Below are 18660 nucleotides of genomic sequence, written 5' to 3'. Positions count from 1 at the left end.
TGATATGAAGAAGCTATCATTACCTCCATTTTACAGTTGAGAAAACTGAGGCACAGAAAAGTTAATACAGTGGCACCTCGGAGAGCAAGCGACAATTAATGAAGCATTTCCTCTCCTCAAAATGTGAATACCAGGTTTGATGGTTCCTGAGGTCCACGAGTACCGAGGTATGACTGTCACTTGTCTACGGTCACGCAAGTGGATACGTGGCAAAACTGGGATTTAAAAAATCCCAGTTAAAAGCACTGGAGTCCATGCTTTTAACTGCTATACGACACCGCCCCTTAAAAGACCAAAGGGTACCAGGGGGGATTTATAGATAACAGAGCCCAATCTAGGCCAGAAGCGCTAACGCTAACCCGAGTGTAAGAACCTGGGTCCTGGCGGACGCGCCGCTCCGCAGGGGGAGGTGACGCCATTCTGGCGGAGGAAGGGCGACTCAGGGCTGTGCTGACGCTCCTCAACTCGATACTTCGCTACTTAATAATCCCAGTGGCATCACGTTGACAACTATTAAAAATCTGTAGAACATTTTTTGTAGTCATAAAAAAATAGGAATGTAGATAACGTAGGAAATGATGTGAATGAGTCACTTATGTGTCACTGAACAGCATTTTTGAGCTTTTCCTTCCATTTAAAAAGTTTCATTGTTTAACCCGACAAATCCTTAAACAAATACGCAAATGCTCTACTGGGTCTCACATACTACACAAAAAAAGCATATCCTACAAATTGTAAGAGATGAGACCATTTTCCTAAAACAATGTTCCAGCTGCAGGAAAGAGAAGCCCATTGGAACTGGCTTAAGCAAAACAAAAAAGCGTTTGGATGCCGTGCCGGCTGGGCTGGGGGTCTGTCCCCGAACTGAACTAGGGAGATAAGCGCCTAGGGAGAGCCGGGCGCTGAGGCTGCTTTGAAGCCAGACGGCATCCACCTCTCTGACTCTCTTCATTTCTGTCTCTCTCATTGATCAGTCTCTTTTGGGTGCACACTGTTTATATTTTCTTTTTTTCCTCTGAATTTGAGTTAAAGTGAACTTTTTAAACCAACTTTTTCCATATAAATTGATATTTAAATTTAGGGCTTTCTTTTAGTCTTCAATCTGCTTTTTTTAAAAAAAATTGTTTATGCTGTTACAGTTGTTCCCACTTTCTCTCCCTTTCCCCATCCCCACCCAGCCTCCCTCCCCCGCCCCCCCCTTACATGTAAGTATTCAAGGTCATGGTGTGAAGGGATAAAATGGTTAAACTTTTCTGGCTAGCAAATTGGTCATTTAGCATCTTAATATCGCAGGCATTTCATCTCAACACTGTGGGTGGTGCCTGGAATCTGGGATCATCCAAACTGGAGCTTGAATTCCTTGCTATATGACTTAAGGCAAATTACTTAGTTCCAGTTTCTCATTTAAAAATTGAGATCACAACAATGTCACCTCTGGGATCATGGAGATTAAATGAGGTAATATATGTAATGAAGTCAACACATTGTTTGGACTACAATATATGCTCAATTATTATTATCCCAAGTAAACAATGGGACAGGAAAACAACTGAACAATTGAACGAGTGTATAAAGTGCATGTATATAAAATGATGTTTCTTACAGCACTGTTTATAAGAGTGAAAAATTATAAACAATGAATATCAAACAGTTTTTGTTTTGTTTACCACTGTATATCTAATCTCAAGATGGCTCCTGGAATACAGTAGGTGCTCAGTAAGTATTTGTTGAGTGAAAACTGAGGATTGGTTAAATAAACTATGGCACAATCAGACAATAGAATGCTATTCAGTTATTAAAAATGACATATATAATGCCAGTTCGATTCCCAGTGTAGGGAACATGCCTGGGTTGCAGGCCAGGTCCCCAGTGAGGGGCCCGTGAGATGCAACCACACATTGATGTTTCTCTTCCTCTCTTTCTCCCTCCTTTCCCTTCTCTAAAAATAAATAAATAAAAATCTTTAAAAAAATGACATATATAAGTATTTTCACTGAAAGAACATGGATAGTATATTCCCTTTTATTTAAACATATATGTGGCCCTAGGTGGTGTGGCCCAGCGGATTGAGTGCCGGCCTTCGAACTGAATACTTCAACCCCCAGTCAGGGCGCTTGCCTGGGCTGCAGGCCAGGTCTCCATTTGGGGGCGTGTGAGAGGCAACCGGACTGATGTATCTCTCACACATTGATGTTTCTCTCCCTCTTTTTCTTCCTCCCTTCCCCTTTCTCTAAAAGTAAATAAATACTTTTTTTACATTAATATAAAAAGTGTATACATTAATAGAAAAAGGTCTAAGAGGCTATAATATATCAAGATGTTGACATTTCCTATTGCAGGATGACAACAGCATGGATATTTTTATCTTCTTTTTTCCTTAGCTGTACTTCCTGCAAGGATTATGCATTGATTTTGTAATGAAAAACTATTTTTAGTTAAAAAATATATGTCTGTGCACAAATAAATTAGAATCAGGGGACATGATATTTGAATTGTGGATTAAATTCAAAATTTTTAAAAAGCCTCTTATTAGAGTTATTCACTTATATGCCAATTTCCCCATTAGACATCAAGATCCTTAAAGCTATAGACCACGTCTCCTTCTAGCACCTTGCACAGAGCCTTACACATAATCAGCACTCAGGACGTGCCTGCCAGCGATAGGCGGTACACTCCGTGACAGGAGGAAAGTAAACGCCCCCAAAATCTCTACAAAGATGGTGACGGTTCCAACAGTTTCAAGGCTGATCCTGAAATACCCAGAAGTGAAGAAGAGCCTCCTCTGGATTCCTCTCCCTTAGAAATGCAAATTCTGTCACAGGATCCTAATTTTTCTGTAAATAATTCAGAGATCGTACCAACTCGTGGTTACAGGAGAAGGTCCAAGTTTCTAGTGTTACCTGTTTAGGTAGAAATCTGTAAGTACCTGTTGATAGTATCATTCAGCCCCTTCGCAGCTTCAAGTGTATTTAGAGAAATTCAAAATACCAACTGTTCTCTAAGTTCTAAACTGTACTTTTTAAAAAAGCATTAATGTTACTGACTGGTTTTGTCTGAATTCTATTATTGTCAACGTTTAGGCATCACCTCAGGTAGTGATGAGACTAATAGTTGCCACCAGTTTAATCAAGTTAATTTTTATTCAAATAGCAATACTGTTGTAAATCTCATTCTTAACTATGTTTGGCAAAAATCTTAAAACTAAATGATTCCTCACTTTTGTACCATTTTTTCCCTGCTGCTTTGATTTACAGCAGACAGGAAGCTTCACATACTGGCCATTTGAAGAAAACATATTTTGCCTACCTTAATAAATTGACATTTACAAAAAAAAAATCAGAGCTAGATAAATCTTCCTAAAATATTATTTCAACTGAATGCTTAGGTGCCCAGAGACTGGAGATTAATTGTCAGAGTTCAACTTCAGCTTTACCATTTTTTAGCTCTATAACCTCTATAACTTTGGGCAAGGTACTTCTCTATACCTCAATTTCCTCACCTGAAAAATGAGGTTGATGATAATAATAAAAATATCTACCTTGTTATGAAAATTAAACAAATTGAATGGGGAAAGCAGCACTACCCAATAAAAATGTAAAACAAGCCACATACATGAGCTGCTATATAATTTTAATTATTTTAATAATCATTAAAAAAGATAAAAATATATAAAGTTAATTTTAATAGTATATTAACTACCCCATAGATCCAAAAAATGTCAACTTAAAAATTAATAATGAGATATTTTACACTTTTGGGGGTACTATGTCTTTGAAATCCAGCACACATTTATACTTGTAGCACACTTCAAATTAGGCTAGCCACGTTTCAGGTGCTGAATAGCTACATGTGGGCAGTGGCTACCTAACTGGATAGCACAAGTATACAGTATTAAAAAAGTGTCTAGCACACAGTATGTGCTACATAAATTTTAGTTCTTAGTTATCACCATAACCCCCCTCTTAGGAAATGCTATGGGTCAGTGTTTCTCAAAGCACGCAACTTGTAATGCCAGCTAATAGCAGGTGGTTCTAGGGCATGGCATTAAACAACACTGAATTACACAGTGAGAAATGACTCTTAAACTGTCTTTTTATCTTTCTGACTATGTTAAGGAAAAAGTATCAGTTTGGTACTATAGTACTTTTTGAAAATTTTTATTGAGATAGAGTAGACAATAAAATTTACCAATTTTAAGTATAGTGCTTGATGATTTTGACAAATGTTTACAGTCATTTAACCACTTCCTCAATCAAGATATAAGATGTTTTCACCTTATCACCTGAGCCAGGACTTCTTAAAAATCAGGACACTAAGAAAACCTCAACAGCAATATGAGCCATGAAGCCAACCCATATCTTTGAATACATAGTGTCAAATTGCTTTTCAGAAGAGTTATTACACCAATTTATACTTCTACTAGCAATATTTGAGACTGCCTCACTGCACATTTTATCTGAAGGGAATAATCAGATTGGACAAGGGTTTATCAATATACAAGATATCTGCTGCAGCATTATTTATATCAAACAAAAATTGTAAATAATGTGTCCAATAGTAATGGTTAAAGGCACATCCTTAAAATTGAAATTATATCGATGTTAAGATTGTTTTAAATAATTATTAACTGTATGGGAAAATGTTCTCAATATAATTAAAAGTGAGAAAAACAAGGTACAAAACCGTATAGATAATGTGATTCTAATTACGTCAAAACAAATGGAAAAAACTCCAAAACCTTTAGGTAAAGAAAAAATATTAGGAGGAAATACGCCAAAATAGTAACAGTGGTTAACTTTGAGTTGTGATACTATGAATGATTTTTACTTTCATATTTGATTTTTTCATTAAATAAGCATGAATTACCTGAGGGGAAGCTTCTTTTCCTTCATTTGCCTCGGCTACTAAGAAAATAACTGAAAAATGGAACCATTAATGAATGCACAGGCTTAGATTAATGATTAAGGACTGTTATGTGGAGCCACCTTCTAGCAGGATGCACCCTCCTTGACAAAAGTCTAAGGAAGCGCTGCACTGACAGCACCGAAGACCTGACTGCTGTGGTCCCTGTAGCAGGCGGGGCTCGGGCAGCGACAGCGCCGCTGCCGCGGCCGGCTGACACCCTCCCCGCCTCCCTTCTCCTCTCCGCTTCGATCCTGAAGTCCGAGACGGCGGAGGGGTTTCTCCCGCTGGCGGGGCAATGCCATCCCTGTGGCTCTGTTGCTTGGCCTCTCGGCTCACACGGCTAACTTAACATGTCAATTGGTGCCAGCAGGGACTGGGACTCTTTAATATTGATTAACTTGTGAAGTGATAGGCAAGCTAGCTCAAAACCCAAACCAAGATGCTCATTTATTTGCAAGGTAGGATCATATGCATCAGAAACACAATCGGAGGAGCTGCTCAGTCTCCAGTAGGTGAATAATAATGGGTGGGGTTTATTTAAATACATCTAGACTCTTGCTTTTTCCACAATGGCACAGGTTCATTTTGTCATTGTAAATAATAATAATTCATATTAGCTTTGATAGCCAGGGTGATCCTGCTAAAATATAAGTCAGTTGTCATGGTTCTTCTCAAAACTCTACAATACACACAAAAACTTGTACACAAATGTTTACAGCAGCATTATTCATAACAGCCAAAATGTGGAAAAACTCAAATGTCCATCACTGACAGATGGTATAGGCATACAAAAAAACAATTAAGTATTAATATAGGCTACAACATGGATGAACCATGAAAGCATTTTACTAAGTTAAAGAAGATACTCACAGAAGACTATACGTTATTTGATTCCATTTACATGAAATGTTTAGAACGGGGAAATCTACAGAGGCAGAAAGTAGAGTAGATTAGTGGTTGCTTAGGGCTGGGTTGGGGGAGGAGGATTCTTTCTGAGGTGATGAAAATGTTCTAAAATTGATGGTGGTGATGGGTGCACACTTCTGTGGATACACTAAAAACCACTGAATTGTATACTTTCAAGAGGCAAATTGTATGATATATGAATTATATCTCAATAAAGCTATTTAAAAAAGACCCAAATCCTACAATGCTTTCTAACTCACTGTGAAAACTCTGTCCTCACAAAGTCTCTCAGGCCCTCCATGCCCAGGCCGCAGGTACCTCTGACTGGGTCTCCCCTGACGTGTCCTCTGGCTCACCCCCCCAGCTCTCCAGGCTCCTTGGACACACTGCATGAACCTGCCTTAGGACACAGCTCTGCTGTGCCTGGGATGTTCTTTCCCCCATTGGTTTGGCCCACTCCCTCATTTCCTTCAGTTGTTTGCGGAAATCTCTCTTTTTAAAACATTTTTTAAAAAGATATTATTTTTATTTTATTTTTAGAGAGGGGAAAGGAGGGAGAGAAACATCAATGTGTGGGTGCCTCTTGCGTGCCCCGTACTGGGGACGTGGCCCACAACCCAGGCATGTGCCCTGACTGGGAATTGAACCGGCGCTCCTTTGTTTCTCAGGCCAGCGCTTGATCCACTGAGCCACTCCAGCCAGGGCTCCAATCTCTTTTTAATGTGGCCGTTCCCAGCACGATAGTGGGTGGTGTGACTCACCTTCACTGGCTCCATGCAGTACCCATTTCCCATTACCCTGCTCTGCTTTTTTCTCCCATGGTGTTATTACCTTCTTATTTAATATCACATTTACTTATTTATTAAGTTTATTGTTTATTTCTGTCTCCCTCTATAGATATTTTGTAAGCTTCGCAAGGGTTTGGATCTTTGTTTTATTCAGAGGTATCCCAATACTCAGTAAATATTTGAGGAATGAATGAGTGAACGATTGACTTTATGATGCTTTCCCTTGTTCAGTAAGTATTTAGTTATCTATTCTAGAACTCATAACTAGGCAATATGACTTCCGACTCTTCCACACAGATGTTGGTGAAAATAGTTGTGGTGCTACAGAACTCATGTCATATGTAATTCCTAGAAATTGAAGTCTGACTTATTTCTCCTTCATTTAGGATATATTAGGCCAGTGTGACTAAGGAGACAAGTGACGAGGAAAGCAGTAAGTGGTGAGGAAAGTGACTCCATAAGAAGTGCAAACACTGAGACCGGAGAGGACAGTTCGCACACGGCAACCCTGCAGGGACCCCAGAGACAAATGGACTGACTGCTCAGGGCAGGCGCTATGGAATCAAGCCATTACCCAGATCCTTTTTCAGGACAATTTCTCTGCCTTCAGAAAAGCACGGAAGTTATGCCTTAAAGAGGTCCCTGTAATCACTATCTTTTATTTCTTTGTATTATGTACAAAAGGAGAAGGGAAAGCAATAAAAAATTCATATTAAACTTTATATGGCTATGGAGAGAGACAAAAATATTGACTGCCTGTCTTTACTCAGAAGGCAATTTTATTGAGAATGTTGCTAAGGAGATAGTATCATAGCTTCTGCAATATTCCTTGGTGTCTTAGTAGCAACTATGCACCTTCCATTTTATTTTTCATTTTTATTTTTTACTGTATCTTTTACATTACCATTTATCACCCCCATACCCTCTTCCGCCTCTACCCCCCTACCTTTCATTTTAAATAGTGTTTACATCTAAACGAGGATGATCACAATGACACCTAATCAGAGCAGGCCCCCCCTGTAGGCACAAACCATCTAACTGCAGAAGGCCTATAGAACTCGGCTTCACTGTGACCGGTGCTAGAATCACTGAGAAAGAGCTTCATAAAAGACCTATTTTAAAGAACAAAGGCATTAAAAAAGAGCGGCTTAAATTATAACTGAATGGTAAGTTGAATTTCATAATCACCTGTATATATTTCCTTTTAAAAATTTAAGGAATATATGTCTTCAGGTATGTTCTGGCTTAAGATGAACCTTATACGCAGGCCCTATTCTCTCACCAAAAATAACGTTCATTTTTGGAAATACACCAGGGAGGAAGGAGATAATTTTTTAAAAGATTTTATTTATTTTTAGACAGAGGGGAAGGGAGGGAGAAAGAGAGGAAGAGAAACATCAATGTGTGGTTGCCTTTTGCACACCCCCTACTGGGGACCTGGCCCACAACCCAGGCACGTGCCCTAGACTGGGAATCAAACCGGCGACCTTTTGGTTCGCAGGCCAGCACTCAATCCACTGAGCCACACCGGCCAGGGAGAATTTTGTATTCTTTACTTTTTGGTTTTGTCTACAGCTACAATTCTGTTTCAGTTTACAGAAAAGGCCATGTCAATGTACTAGACCTTAGAAATAAAAGATATCCCAGGATGAAGGTGGTTAAAACTGCTACCTGAGAGGTAAGAGTTCCTGTAATTTTCTAGTATGCAGGAGACTAATTTGACCATCAAGTATTTGCCTCAATTCATAAACTAGTAAGTGGTGGTGCTGAGATTTGACTGCAGAATAAATCTATGGTGATCCCAGTTTTTATTTAAGAGTACAGGGAAATCAAGTGACCTGTATCCCAGAAATATCCTGCAAATAGGCATTTCCCCCTCTGGAAGGATAGTAGCTTCTACATCAGTGCATTACTTCCCCAGCTACCAGATTTTCTTTCTTTTCTGCTTACTGGAATATACACTAATCCAAATCCCATACCATATTTACACGACTGCAAGCATTAAGAGAGGAAGCTCATCCTAGCACATCTAGAAGTATACTCTGTTTCCTGCTGGCCACAGTTTCTCAAAATAATAACACTTCTGTGAGGCAGAGCTCTTGAGGTCGAGGCTGAGTTTCTGTCATTTATTCTTTGGGACTGTCCCTTAAGAAACAACCCATGCGTTACATAGGAAATTGTGCAAATAAATTCCTCCCAAAAAAAAAATAAATACTTACAATTCACAGAAACAAATCACTCCACTTTTTCTCCCCGATAGGAGGTTTTTACTGCTAGCTCACAGCAGCCCTATTTTATCCAGGTATAAAACTGATTTGTAAAAATTTTTAATTTTTCTACTTACCGAGAATCTAGGATTTCAATACGTATTAAGAGTCGTGAACTTATTCAATATACTCATACCCAAGGTAGCCCAACTGAGCATTTCCACTAAAAGCTGAAACTATGTTGTTTCTAATTATACTTAAGCCTTTAAAATAAATGATCTCTGAAATGCAAATTCCACAATATTTTTACTGACAGTGATTAATTTCATTACTTACTTATTGGCTGTAGACAATATATTTATGAAAGTAAATTACAAAAACCTTGTGTTGAATCATTTATATATTGCAAACATCAAATTTTCCAAGAAGGCAACTCCTTCTTCCTAAAAGTTTCATTGGTCAGGGGCCAGTGAACAATTCATTCAAGATCTTATTGACAATAAAAGACAAAGAAATACCAAAGTTGGCTAGTTAGAAGAATCTAGTCTAATGATTTTGTAAAACAGCTGTACTTTCTGAATTTTACATAAAAGACTTTTCTCAGGAACTGGTACATTAGTTTAAGGAAAAACCTAGATGTTTAGGTTTATTTTCATTTTCTAAATAGCAAGATGCTGTTTTATTCACAGTACTATAAATAAGCCAAACACATCTAAAAATGTATGCATTTTTTGTTTGTAAGGTGACTACATTACAAAGAAATATATAAAAATCTTTGCTATTTTTCCACCTAAATCCAACATATTTAAAAATGTTTTACTAATCCTCACCTGAGGATACGTTTATTGTATTTTAGAGAGAGAGGGGCAGAGGGGAAGGTGGGGGAGAGAGAGAGAAAAATTGAAGTGAGGAACATTGATCAGCTGCCTCCCAAATGCATCCTGGCCAGGAACTGAACCCTCAACCTAGGTATGTGCCCTGACCAAGAATAAACCCTGCAACTTCTTGGTGTATGGGACAATGCTCCAACCAACTGAGCTACCCTGCCAGGGCTTCACCATATTTTTAAAATTGAGATTCAAATGTTGAAACTTCCAATATCTCAAGTTAAAGAGAAGATGCTACAGTTCTTAGGCACTGGCCATGCGGCTGCAAATACTCAGTGGGAATCATTAACTCTCAGAAGGATTATTTAAGGGCCACTAGTCTTTTTGAATTCTGATATTAAAGCCTATTTAAAAACATATATGTAATTATACATACATCTGTGAGAGAATTCATTAAGATTAAGAAAATAAAATTCTATATAATAAGGAATATAATAAAGTAATAAAGAAAACCTTTTGAACCCTAAATTATTAAACATTATTTAGAGAGCACTACACCGTCGGGCATTTAAGTAAAACTTATGAGGGAAATGCCTGTGATTGAAAGCACGGACTCTGGCTTCAAGTTTTGGCTCTATCTCTTATCAGCCATGTTTACTTGGGCAAATTATTTAACGTCTCTGTGCCTCAGTTTCCATATAGAGTAGCACATACCGTAAATGAGAATTAAAGTTATTTAACATATGTAGAGTACTTAGTACAGTGAGTGCTTAGCACATAGTAGATACTCAATAAGTATCAACTGTGAAAATACTTTTTATTAGCAGCAGCGAGAGCAAAGGGAGAAACCTGAATAAAATGGTTGTGATAGTGTTATGTTACTCCTGTGCCCAAAAATATTCAATGGCACCCCACTGACTACTGAGTTAGGTACAAAAACCTCAGTTTGACATTTTGGGATACAGGGCTACCCTTCAAAATAATATCAGCTAATAGTTTTCAAATGAGAGTAAAGCTCACAGAATGTCAGTACCATTTTTTCCTCTCCCAATCTGATAACCACACGGACACTTCCATTTCTGGAGAAAAGGCAGACTACAGTAGGCCAAAATTCTCTTGCAATAAAACACATGGAATGCTGGATAAAAAAATGACAAACATCCTTTTAAATGAATAGCTAACCTCTTAAGAAAGTAAGAGAAATCTCCAAGAGGCATCAAAAAGGGAACCAAAACTCAGGTTGATAAGCATAAGCATGATATGCATAAGCATGTGACTACCCAGTAGGTATGTGCCGATGTTCATAAACAAGGGCACTATATTTACCAGCCTGAGAGGGTCAGGAGGCTTAGGCCTCAGCAAGAAACGGAATTAGAATTGAGACTCCTACATAAGGTAAAGGCCCTCCTTGAAAAGGTAGACTAGAAAGCCAAAAATCTTCTATCTGAACAGGGAAATAACAAGGAAACTTGATCCCTTTAGGATAAAAATTAATATTAAAAAATAATTCCAAACTAATGATACTTTCTGGGTACCTGGCCTAAATGAAAGGAAGACTATGCAAGAGAGAGACATCTTCAACTTAGGTCCCTAATGAGTCCCATAGATAAAACCTTGTTTAAGATAACCCATAATCCAAAATTATAGAACACATGTAAATATAATCTTTAAAATTAAAAACTGAATGGACAAATTAAACACATATTAGACATAGCTGAAGAGAGAATTGTTGGACTGGAATATTGATCTGAAAAAATTACATAGAAGGCAGCATAGACAGATAACTGATGGATAATATAAATGAGAGGTTAAGATACACAAACAATAGATGAAGGAAGGTCTAACATATAACTTATAGGAAGTCCAGAAGGAGAAGACAGGGGAAATGGAAATCAATATTCAAAGAAATAATGACTGGAAAATTTCTAGAAATTATGCCAGATATGAATTTTCCTACCAAGTAGCATAAATAAAAATAAATCCACATTTATATGGGGAAAGAGGACAATGGTGGAAAGAAGGGGAAGGGGCTAGACAAAGAACTTGTATGAATGACCCACGGACATGGACAACAGAGTGGGAACTAACTGTGGGAGCAGGAGGTGGGGGTTGGATGGGTAGAGGGGGTAAAGGGGGAAAAATTGAGACAACTGTAGTAGAATAAACACGATTTATAAATTAAAAAAACAAATAAAAGTAAATAAAAAAGATACATTGGAATAAATACATGTAAACACAAAATCTTAGTAAGAATCAGAGAAGATAATATTGACTACAAATGAAAAACAATTATATTGAGAATAGACTTCTTAAAAGCATTAATTGAAAATAGTATTCCATTGTCTTCTGATTTTTAAGTGCTAAGAAAAAGCTATCAACCTGGAATTCTATACTTAGCTGAACTAAGATATTTTAGACAAAAAAACAAGTTGACCAGTCATTTAAAGAACTACCAAAGAATGTTCATTAGTAAGAAGAAAATTGGATCATAAAAAAGGGTCACATGAAAAAGAAGGAGAGAAAGAGCAAATTGACTATTGAAAATAATAATGATTAATTTGGGAATTATAAAACAAGGTGGACCCAAAATGCTGAATAATGATAGCTTGGAAGTTGGGAGGAAGGTGATTAGAAATCCTTTAAGGGTCATTCTAAGATTTTTGTATTATTTGTGAGAAAGGTAGAAGTTAATTTTAACTTCTATTTCTTCATTCATTCAACAAGTAAATTCTAAGGACAGGTGAATCTATGGTGACAGAAATAATTGCAGTCACTTGTGACAAGAAAGGGGCATGAGTCATAAGGGAGACTTCTGGGCCTGCTGGTAATGTTGTACAATATTACTTGATTTGGGTGATGGTTATATAGAGATATTGACTTTGTGATATTTCATCGAAATGTCTGCTTATCCTTTATATACGTTTCTTCCTGAATTTTTTTATTTTCCATCCAATAGTGTATAGAGAAAAACATACTTTAAACTTCTTTGGGCTTCATTTTAAATAACTTTGTTTTAAACCCAGTTATTCTACTTGATTTGCTAGTTCCAGAAGCCATCCCAATTTGTGACCAGCCGTAAAGGCTCAGTGTTAGTATGACCTGTGCTGGCTGTTGTGCCAGGTCACTGTTGGAGATGAACCATAGCACCAGAGCCCATCTTCCTTGTCAGCCTTGACCCAAAGACGTCACCTTTCCTAGCCATTTGTCACCAAGCAGTTGGTGCAGATTCTGACAGAGCTGCTTGGTTGTTCTTTCCATGTAACTTAAGCATAGTAATATAAGCAAGTAATAGTTGCATGTTTAAAAAAAAAAGAGGTTAAGTAATTCGCCTAAGTTCACAAAAATAGTAAGAGGGGGAAGTCAGGATTCAAACCCAGGCAATCTTACCCTTCAATTAATATTTAAAGAATGAAGATTACATATTTAATACTAAAAGATGTTTGCATCATAGACTATAAAATGCATGTTATCAAACAGAAGGTGCAGTGAGATCCCTTTCTGCTCATGCACTCACGTAGATGTTTACACAGGCTTAGGAAAAGGCCGAAAGGATCAAAATGTAATGGTAGTTAGATTACAGGAGCCTGTGATCCTCTTTTAATTTTACTGCTTAAACTTTCAACAATTCCTCATTTTCTACAGAAAACAGTAGAAATTCCTCAGCCTGGAATTCAAGGTCTCCCACAATTATGACATTCAATTTAACCTTAAATTTTTAAAAAATTAATTTCATTGGGGTGACACTGGATAATAAGATTATATAGATTTCAAGTGTACAATTCTATAATGTATCATCTGTATACTGCATTATGTGTTCACGACCCAGTCAAGTCTCCCTCCATTGGCACATAGTTGAACCCCTTTACCCTGTTCTACCTTCCCCTACCTCCTTGTCCCTCTGGTAACTGCCACACTGTTGTCACAATCGACCTTTTCACTTATTGAGCACATTCCAACTAGTTGACTGCTTGCTGTCTTTTTTTATTATTGTAAAAGTTATATTTATTCACAATGCTACATTTATTGCATTCCCCTAGAAAAATGGAGGACTGTTTATGTACCCAATTTGCACATATAAAACCTTATACAAATTATGTGTAGCACATAAAGGCCTCTGGTACAGTTCAAATCCTAACACTACAATTTGGGAAATCCTGTTGCAGGGTCTCCAGTTGATCAAGTCTGTCCTTAGAAAATTAAAAACTGGCCCAGGCCGGGTAGGTCAATTGGTTAGAGCGTCATCCCAATATTCCCAGGTTGCGGGTTTGATTTCTAGTCAGGGTACATACAAAAAACAACCAATAAATGCATAAATAAGTGGAACAACAAATCAATGTTTCTTTCTCTCTCTCTCCCTGTCATTCTCTAAAGAAAATCAATTGAAAAAACATTAAAAACAAAAGAAAATTAAAAACTGAAATTATAGTCAGCCTTGCTGCTCATATTTAGAAATCATTTTAAAATACAGGGTCCGGCAGAAGTAAGGCCTGCTTGAATGTGGTTGGTAAGGTAATAACATGGGGTGTAATAATTTATAGTTTTAATTTGAACATTTCACCTAAAATGTCATATGATATGCTTGAGTGTGATATTGTTATGTTACAGAATTTCATGCTTGTGATTTTGTAATAAAAGATTTTGTATAAAAGGGGTGTTATTTGTGCCAGGCCCTGTATAATAATATAACATTTTCTATTTTTCTAAAATTCAAAAAGGTAAACTGGAAAGGGATACATACATTTGTTACCAATTTCAATTTAACAGCATGACAAATTCATACCTTATTTTGGATCTTTTTAAAAAACAAAAATATCACCTTCAATTTTGCATTATCTATCTAAGTTGTGGCTGCTTCAGAAGGTAATTTGTCAAAATTTTTACCACACAATTAAAAAAAAAATACTCCTCTTATAAAAATGGTACAATAATACCTTAAGAAACCAGAAGATACTAAATGTCTTTGGCTTTACAACTGAAAGGTCATTCTTCCAACAGAATAGGACATAGTCACCTCACAACCAACTACAGAAGCAGAATGAGTAACAGACGCGACTGTCTGGGGTCCTTTGTCTGTGGATGCTGCCCACAGCTCTCTGTGACTTGTTCACGTGCTCACCTCTGCCTAGAATATGCTCTCTGTGTTCTACCCAAGGCTCACCTTCTAACCCATCTTCTCCATGAAATGTTGCTCGTTTCTTTTAGCCACTCTGAGAGTCTGTGCTCTTTTACCTGTCTCTCTAGGTACTTATTTTTTAATGTTCTTTCTTTCTTAATAGACAATGACTTAATTGAGATGGGATATTGAGCTTATTCACCTTTGTGTTCTTCTTTCTAAATACTTATTGGATGATGTAATTAATCAACAAAATAGGAAAAACTCACAGAATTTAACGCCATTATGTTTGGGTATTATCAAAGTGCCAGTATACGGCAATTAGATTTCTCCTTCTCTGAACAGAGGAAGGAAATGTGACTTGTTCACAAGTGCAGGCAGGTTCTTACTCTTCAGGTTTTTGACCTAATCAAGTAATTTATGAACCTCATGGAGTATAGATCTTTCATCTCAAAGAAATTCAAAGTTGTTCTACGGACTGATATATTTTGGTCTTCAGCAGCGTGGTCAGCATGGCCCTTACTTTTCCTGCAGAAAAGGAATTTGCACTTTACTGCCTGGGAGAGGGGGCAGAGCTGTGGGACGGAATGCTTTCCCTTACCTTCTCGTGTTGTGCACTGTGGTTCCTCCCAGGACAACCCTCACCCCAGGAGTGGTGCGGTTCAGGTTGTACACCGTTAGAGCTTCTTCATAGGTGGCTCCTCCAATTACAAACACAATGATATCCTGGGGTCTGCAATAATGAAGACATTTAATATCATAGGACAAGGCAGAAAAAGGCAAACATTTGTTGTTGTTATTATAAACACGGTTTTAATTTCTGAATCCTTTTTTGGAGGAGGAAGCAAAATTAAAGCAAAATAGAATAAAAGGTTTAAAAAAGTTTTAATGATCTGAAATTGGCAGGAAACAGAGCAAGAAATGCTGAATAGTGATTTGCTTTCAGTTTATGAGCGGATGTCTTATAATTTCTGTGCTGTGGATTTCAGAATAGCATAATAGTGTTTGCTGGAACCAAATGTAGAAATCTTCTTTTATATTCAAGAGGCTGCAGAGTACTTCACTGTGACATATCAATATAGCAGTGATTTATGCTTGTACTACACATCTCTTTTCATGTGTAAGACCTTTGTCAAATATTTAGTACAGTGTCATTACAATGGCCTCTGTCCAAGGACTTAAACATTTTTTGGAAAGTACTGGTATATTTGGATGTCCCATAACATGGGAACTGGAAACACTTAGTATTTTGAGTGTAAAAAAAGAACAGGACACAGAAATTAATGATGTCTCTAGGAACACTACCTCTTTTTAAAATCTTTGTTCCTGAATTCTTTGATAAACCGGGAAAAAGAAACCATGGCAACAAAGAAACAAAAAAACCCATGAGTGTCATTTTGATACCCGCCATGCTGACACATCAGCTCAGTCACCAGCCTCATTTGGGTAGTATTGTGTAGTTCCACTGTGTTTCAGTCTTTATCAAAATGGTTTCATAACAAAAATGACAGGTCCTCCTATTAGCTCCTTCTGTAGGCATCAACAAGAAGGCGATCATATTATTTTCAAAACTGTTAGTTTGTCTTGTTTTGTTTTTCTTCTTTCATGCCATCAAAAGAAGATATACTTATGTAACCTTAACAGGCAATTAATTTTGTTAAATCACTTACTGGACATTATTTAAAACTACATCAAGCAGAGGTATCCATTTTGGAGGTTATAGCACAAAACTAAATAGAAATAGCTTTAATTAGAGGATATACATGCTTATGTATAAATCATGTTTGTTTACATTTCTTTTCTGTTTGTCTCTCTGTCTCTTTTTTAAAAACCTTGAAGGAATTAACTGAAAGAGTATTTGTTCTTTTTGGACTTCTTGGAAACAGAATCAGATATTCTGTCTTAAAAATGTTCAGATGATCTCTGAATTGCATATATCCAATGAAAGGCTCTCAGGGCAGAAGAGATGGTATTTTGCAATTAATCAGAGTCAATTATGACATTTCTATGTGAACCTGGAACTTAAAATCATGCCTCTGAAACACTAAATTCACTTTTTTTCCCTAAAGACAAAATAAGCTTCATTCAAGACTACCCACCTGAAACAATGTACAGTATTTTATCGCGCGTAATGTGCTCCCATGAATAATGCGCACCCACATTTTTAGCTCAAACTTTGGGGAAAAAAAATCTTTTGTTTTCATTTTTAATCCAATTATTTATTTATATTTAGGTGCTTTTTTGTATTATAAAGGAATTTTAGCATTTATTTTTGAACATATTATGGTACAAGAAATTTTATGTAAGAAATAATTACAAAGCACATGAAAAGATACAAGGTATTTTAGGTACTACCCATGTATAATGTGCACCCTTATTTTCCCCTCAAAAATAGGGGCAAAAAGGTGCGCATTATACCCAGGAAAATATGGTATTTAGCACCACAATGCTTTAAGAATTACACAATATTTTATATGCTACAATTATTTTTTATTTTAAAATATACTGTTTTTGACTAAATAAATGTTTGCACATGGTATAAAATACAAAAGAGTATACTGCCCAAAAAAGTAAGTTTCCCTCTCACCTCAGTCTTCTTGTACCCCAGTTTCCTTTCAGAGATATTATCTATCTATCTATCTATCTATCTATCTATCTATCTATCACAATTATATTTTTCTGGTCTATAGTTAGTGTGATTTCCTTTAGTAGCACAAAGAGGTAGATATGAGCTTTAAATCTAAGTTACTAATCCAATATTAATCTGGTGCTTTACACACTCAAGGTTCTTCATAAACTTACAGGAAAGCATTACCACTACTGTCCAAGAATAACTAAAATTTTCTACACTATCACGGCTTTTCCCTTCAAGTCTTTGCCTCCAGTTACTGGTCAACTTTTTTCTTCCTGTGAAAGGTCATCTGCTTAGGAAGAGTTGTATGATTATGATAGTAATATTTTTCTACCAAATATGATGAACTCTCAGTTATTCCGGAACTGAATATTCAGGCAAAATACACACTCTCTTCTTTTTCTCCAATTGATATGAATTGTCTCAATTCTTACTAATATTTCTAGAGAAGACAGAGAGAAATATGAACAGCTAATACTCTAGTTTAGTTCTTGTAAAGATGTAGAGGGACATATTTCATAAGAAAGGGGATTGAATAAGCTAGAGTTGACTGTAATTTTAAAAACTAACAAGATCCTGTAACTTTTATTATAGTATTACCCTCATTGATATACACAATTTCCTTTTAACACTACATTTCTAAGGAAGTAAATTTTTAATTCTTTTCACTATATTGGTTTTAGATGTACCAATGATCTGAGATAATTAATGGCTTCTCAAAAACAGTCTTAATTGGTTTGAAATTCATTAAAGGATGTAAAGAATGAGTTCTGTGGGGGAAAAAAATCCAATTTTATAAGAATGTGTCATCAAGGAGATAGAGGACATTCTACCAATACTTTGGTTTATGTTGTTACTACTCGGGGATCAGCCTAGGTGGAAACAGGGGAGAAAAAGCAGTTACAGTGCTCAGAAATAATAAAATCCTCAAAACTGAAATGAAATTATATTTTCAGAAAATGAGTATTTTTTTACAGAAAGACTCCATATGCAATGTTCTTTACGTCAAAGGACAACTGTGGCCTGAGACCTGTTATGAAGTTTATCTCGAGTAGTTACTCCTGAACTGCACAGATTAGTTCATTAAGAAGGAGGGAGGGAAGATTCTTCCCTGCCAGGGAGGCAGTGACTGATGAGAGGAAGCAGACACTAACACTTTTATTTTGAGCTCTTGATCTGATAAGTCAATTATTTAAAAAGCAGATGAACAGACTACTAAGGATCATCCTGGAAAATGACGTTGCTTCTCCATAGCTGCTGTCACCTGCCTTGGGAGTACATC

At 36.7% G+C, this 18660-nt stretch overlaps 1 protein-coding gene across 1 annotated transcript in view; it reads right to left on the bottom strand.

Annotated features, from left to right (window-relative positions):
- The window catches only part of VPS45 (vacuolar protein sorting 45 homolog), a 57855-nt gene that overhangs the window by 8541 nt on the left and 30654 nt on the right, over positions 1 to 18660 (bottom strand). Inside the window, exon 14 of the mRNA XM_054575207.1 lies at positions 15348 to 15479. Coding sequence (XP_054431182.1) covers positions 15348 to 15479 — 132 coding nt within the window. The remainder of the gene's footprint in view (positions 1 to 15347; positions 15480 to 18660) is intronic.

Source organism: Pteronotus mesoamericanus, unplaced genomic scaffold (assembly GCF_021234165.1).
Source record: "Pteronotus mesoamericanus isolate MK-2021 breed Mesoamerican mustached bat unplaced genomic scaffold, CSHL_Meso_final contig_1108, whole genome shotgun sequence".
Lineage (NCBI taxonomy): Eukaryota > Metazoa > Chordata > Mammalia > Chiroptera > Mormoopidae > Pteronotus > Pteronotus mesoamericanus.
Note: the sequence above shows the minus strand (reverse complement) of the source record. Positions and strands in the feature narration are given on the sequence as shown.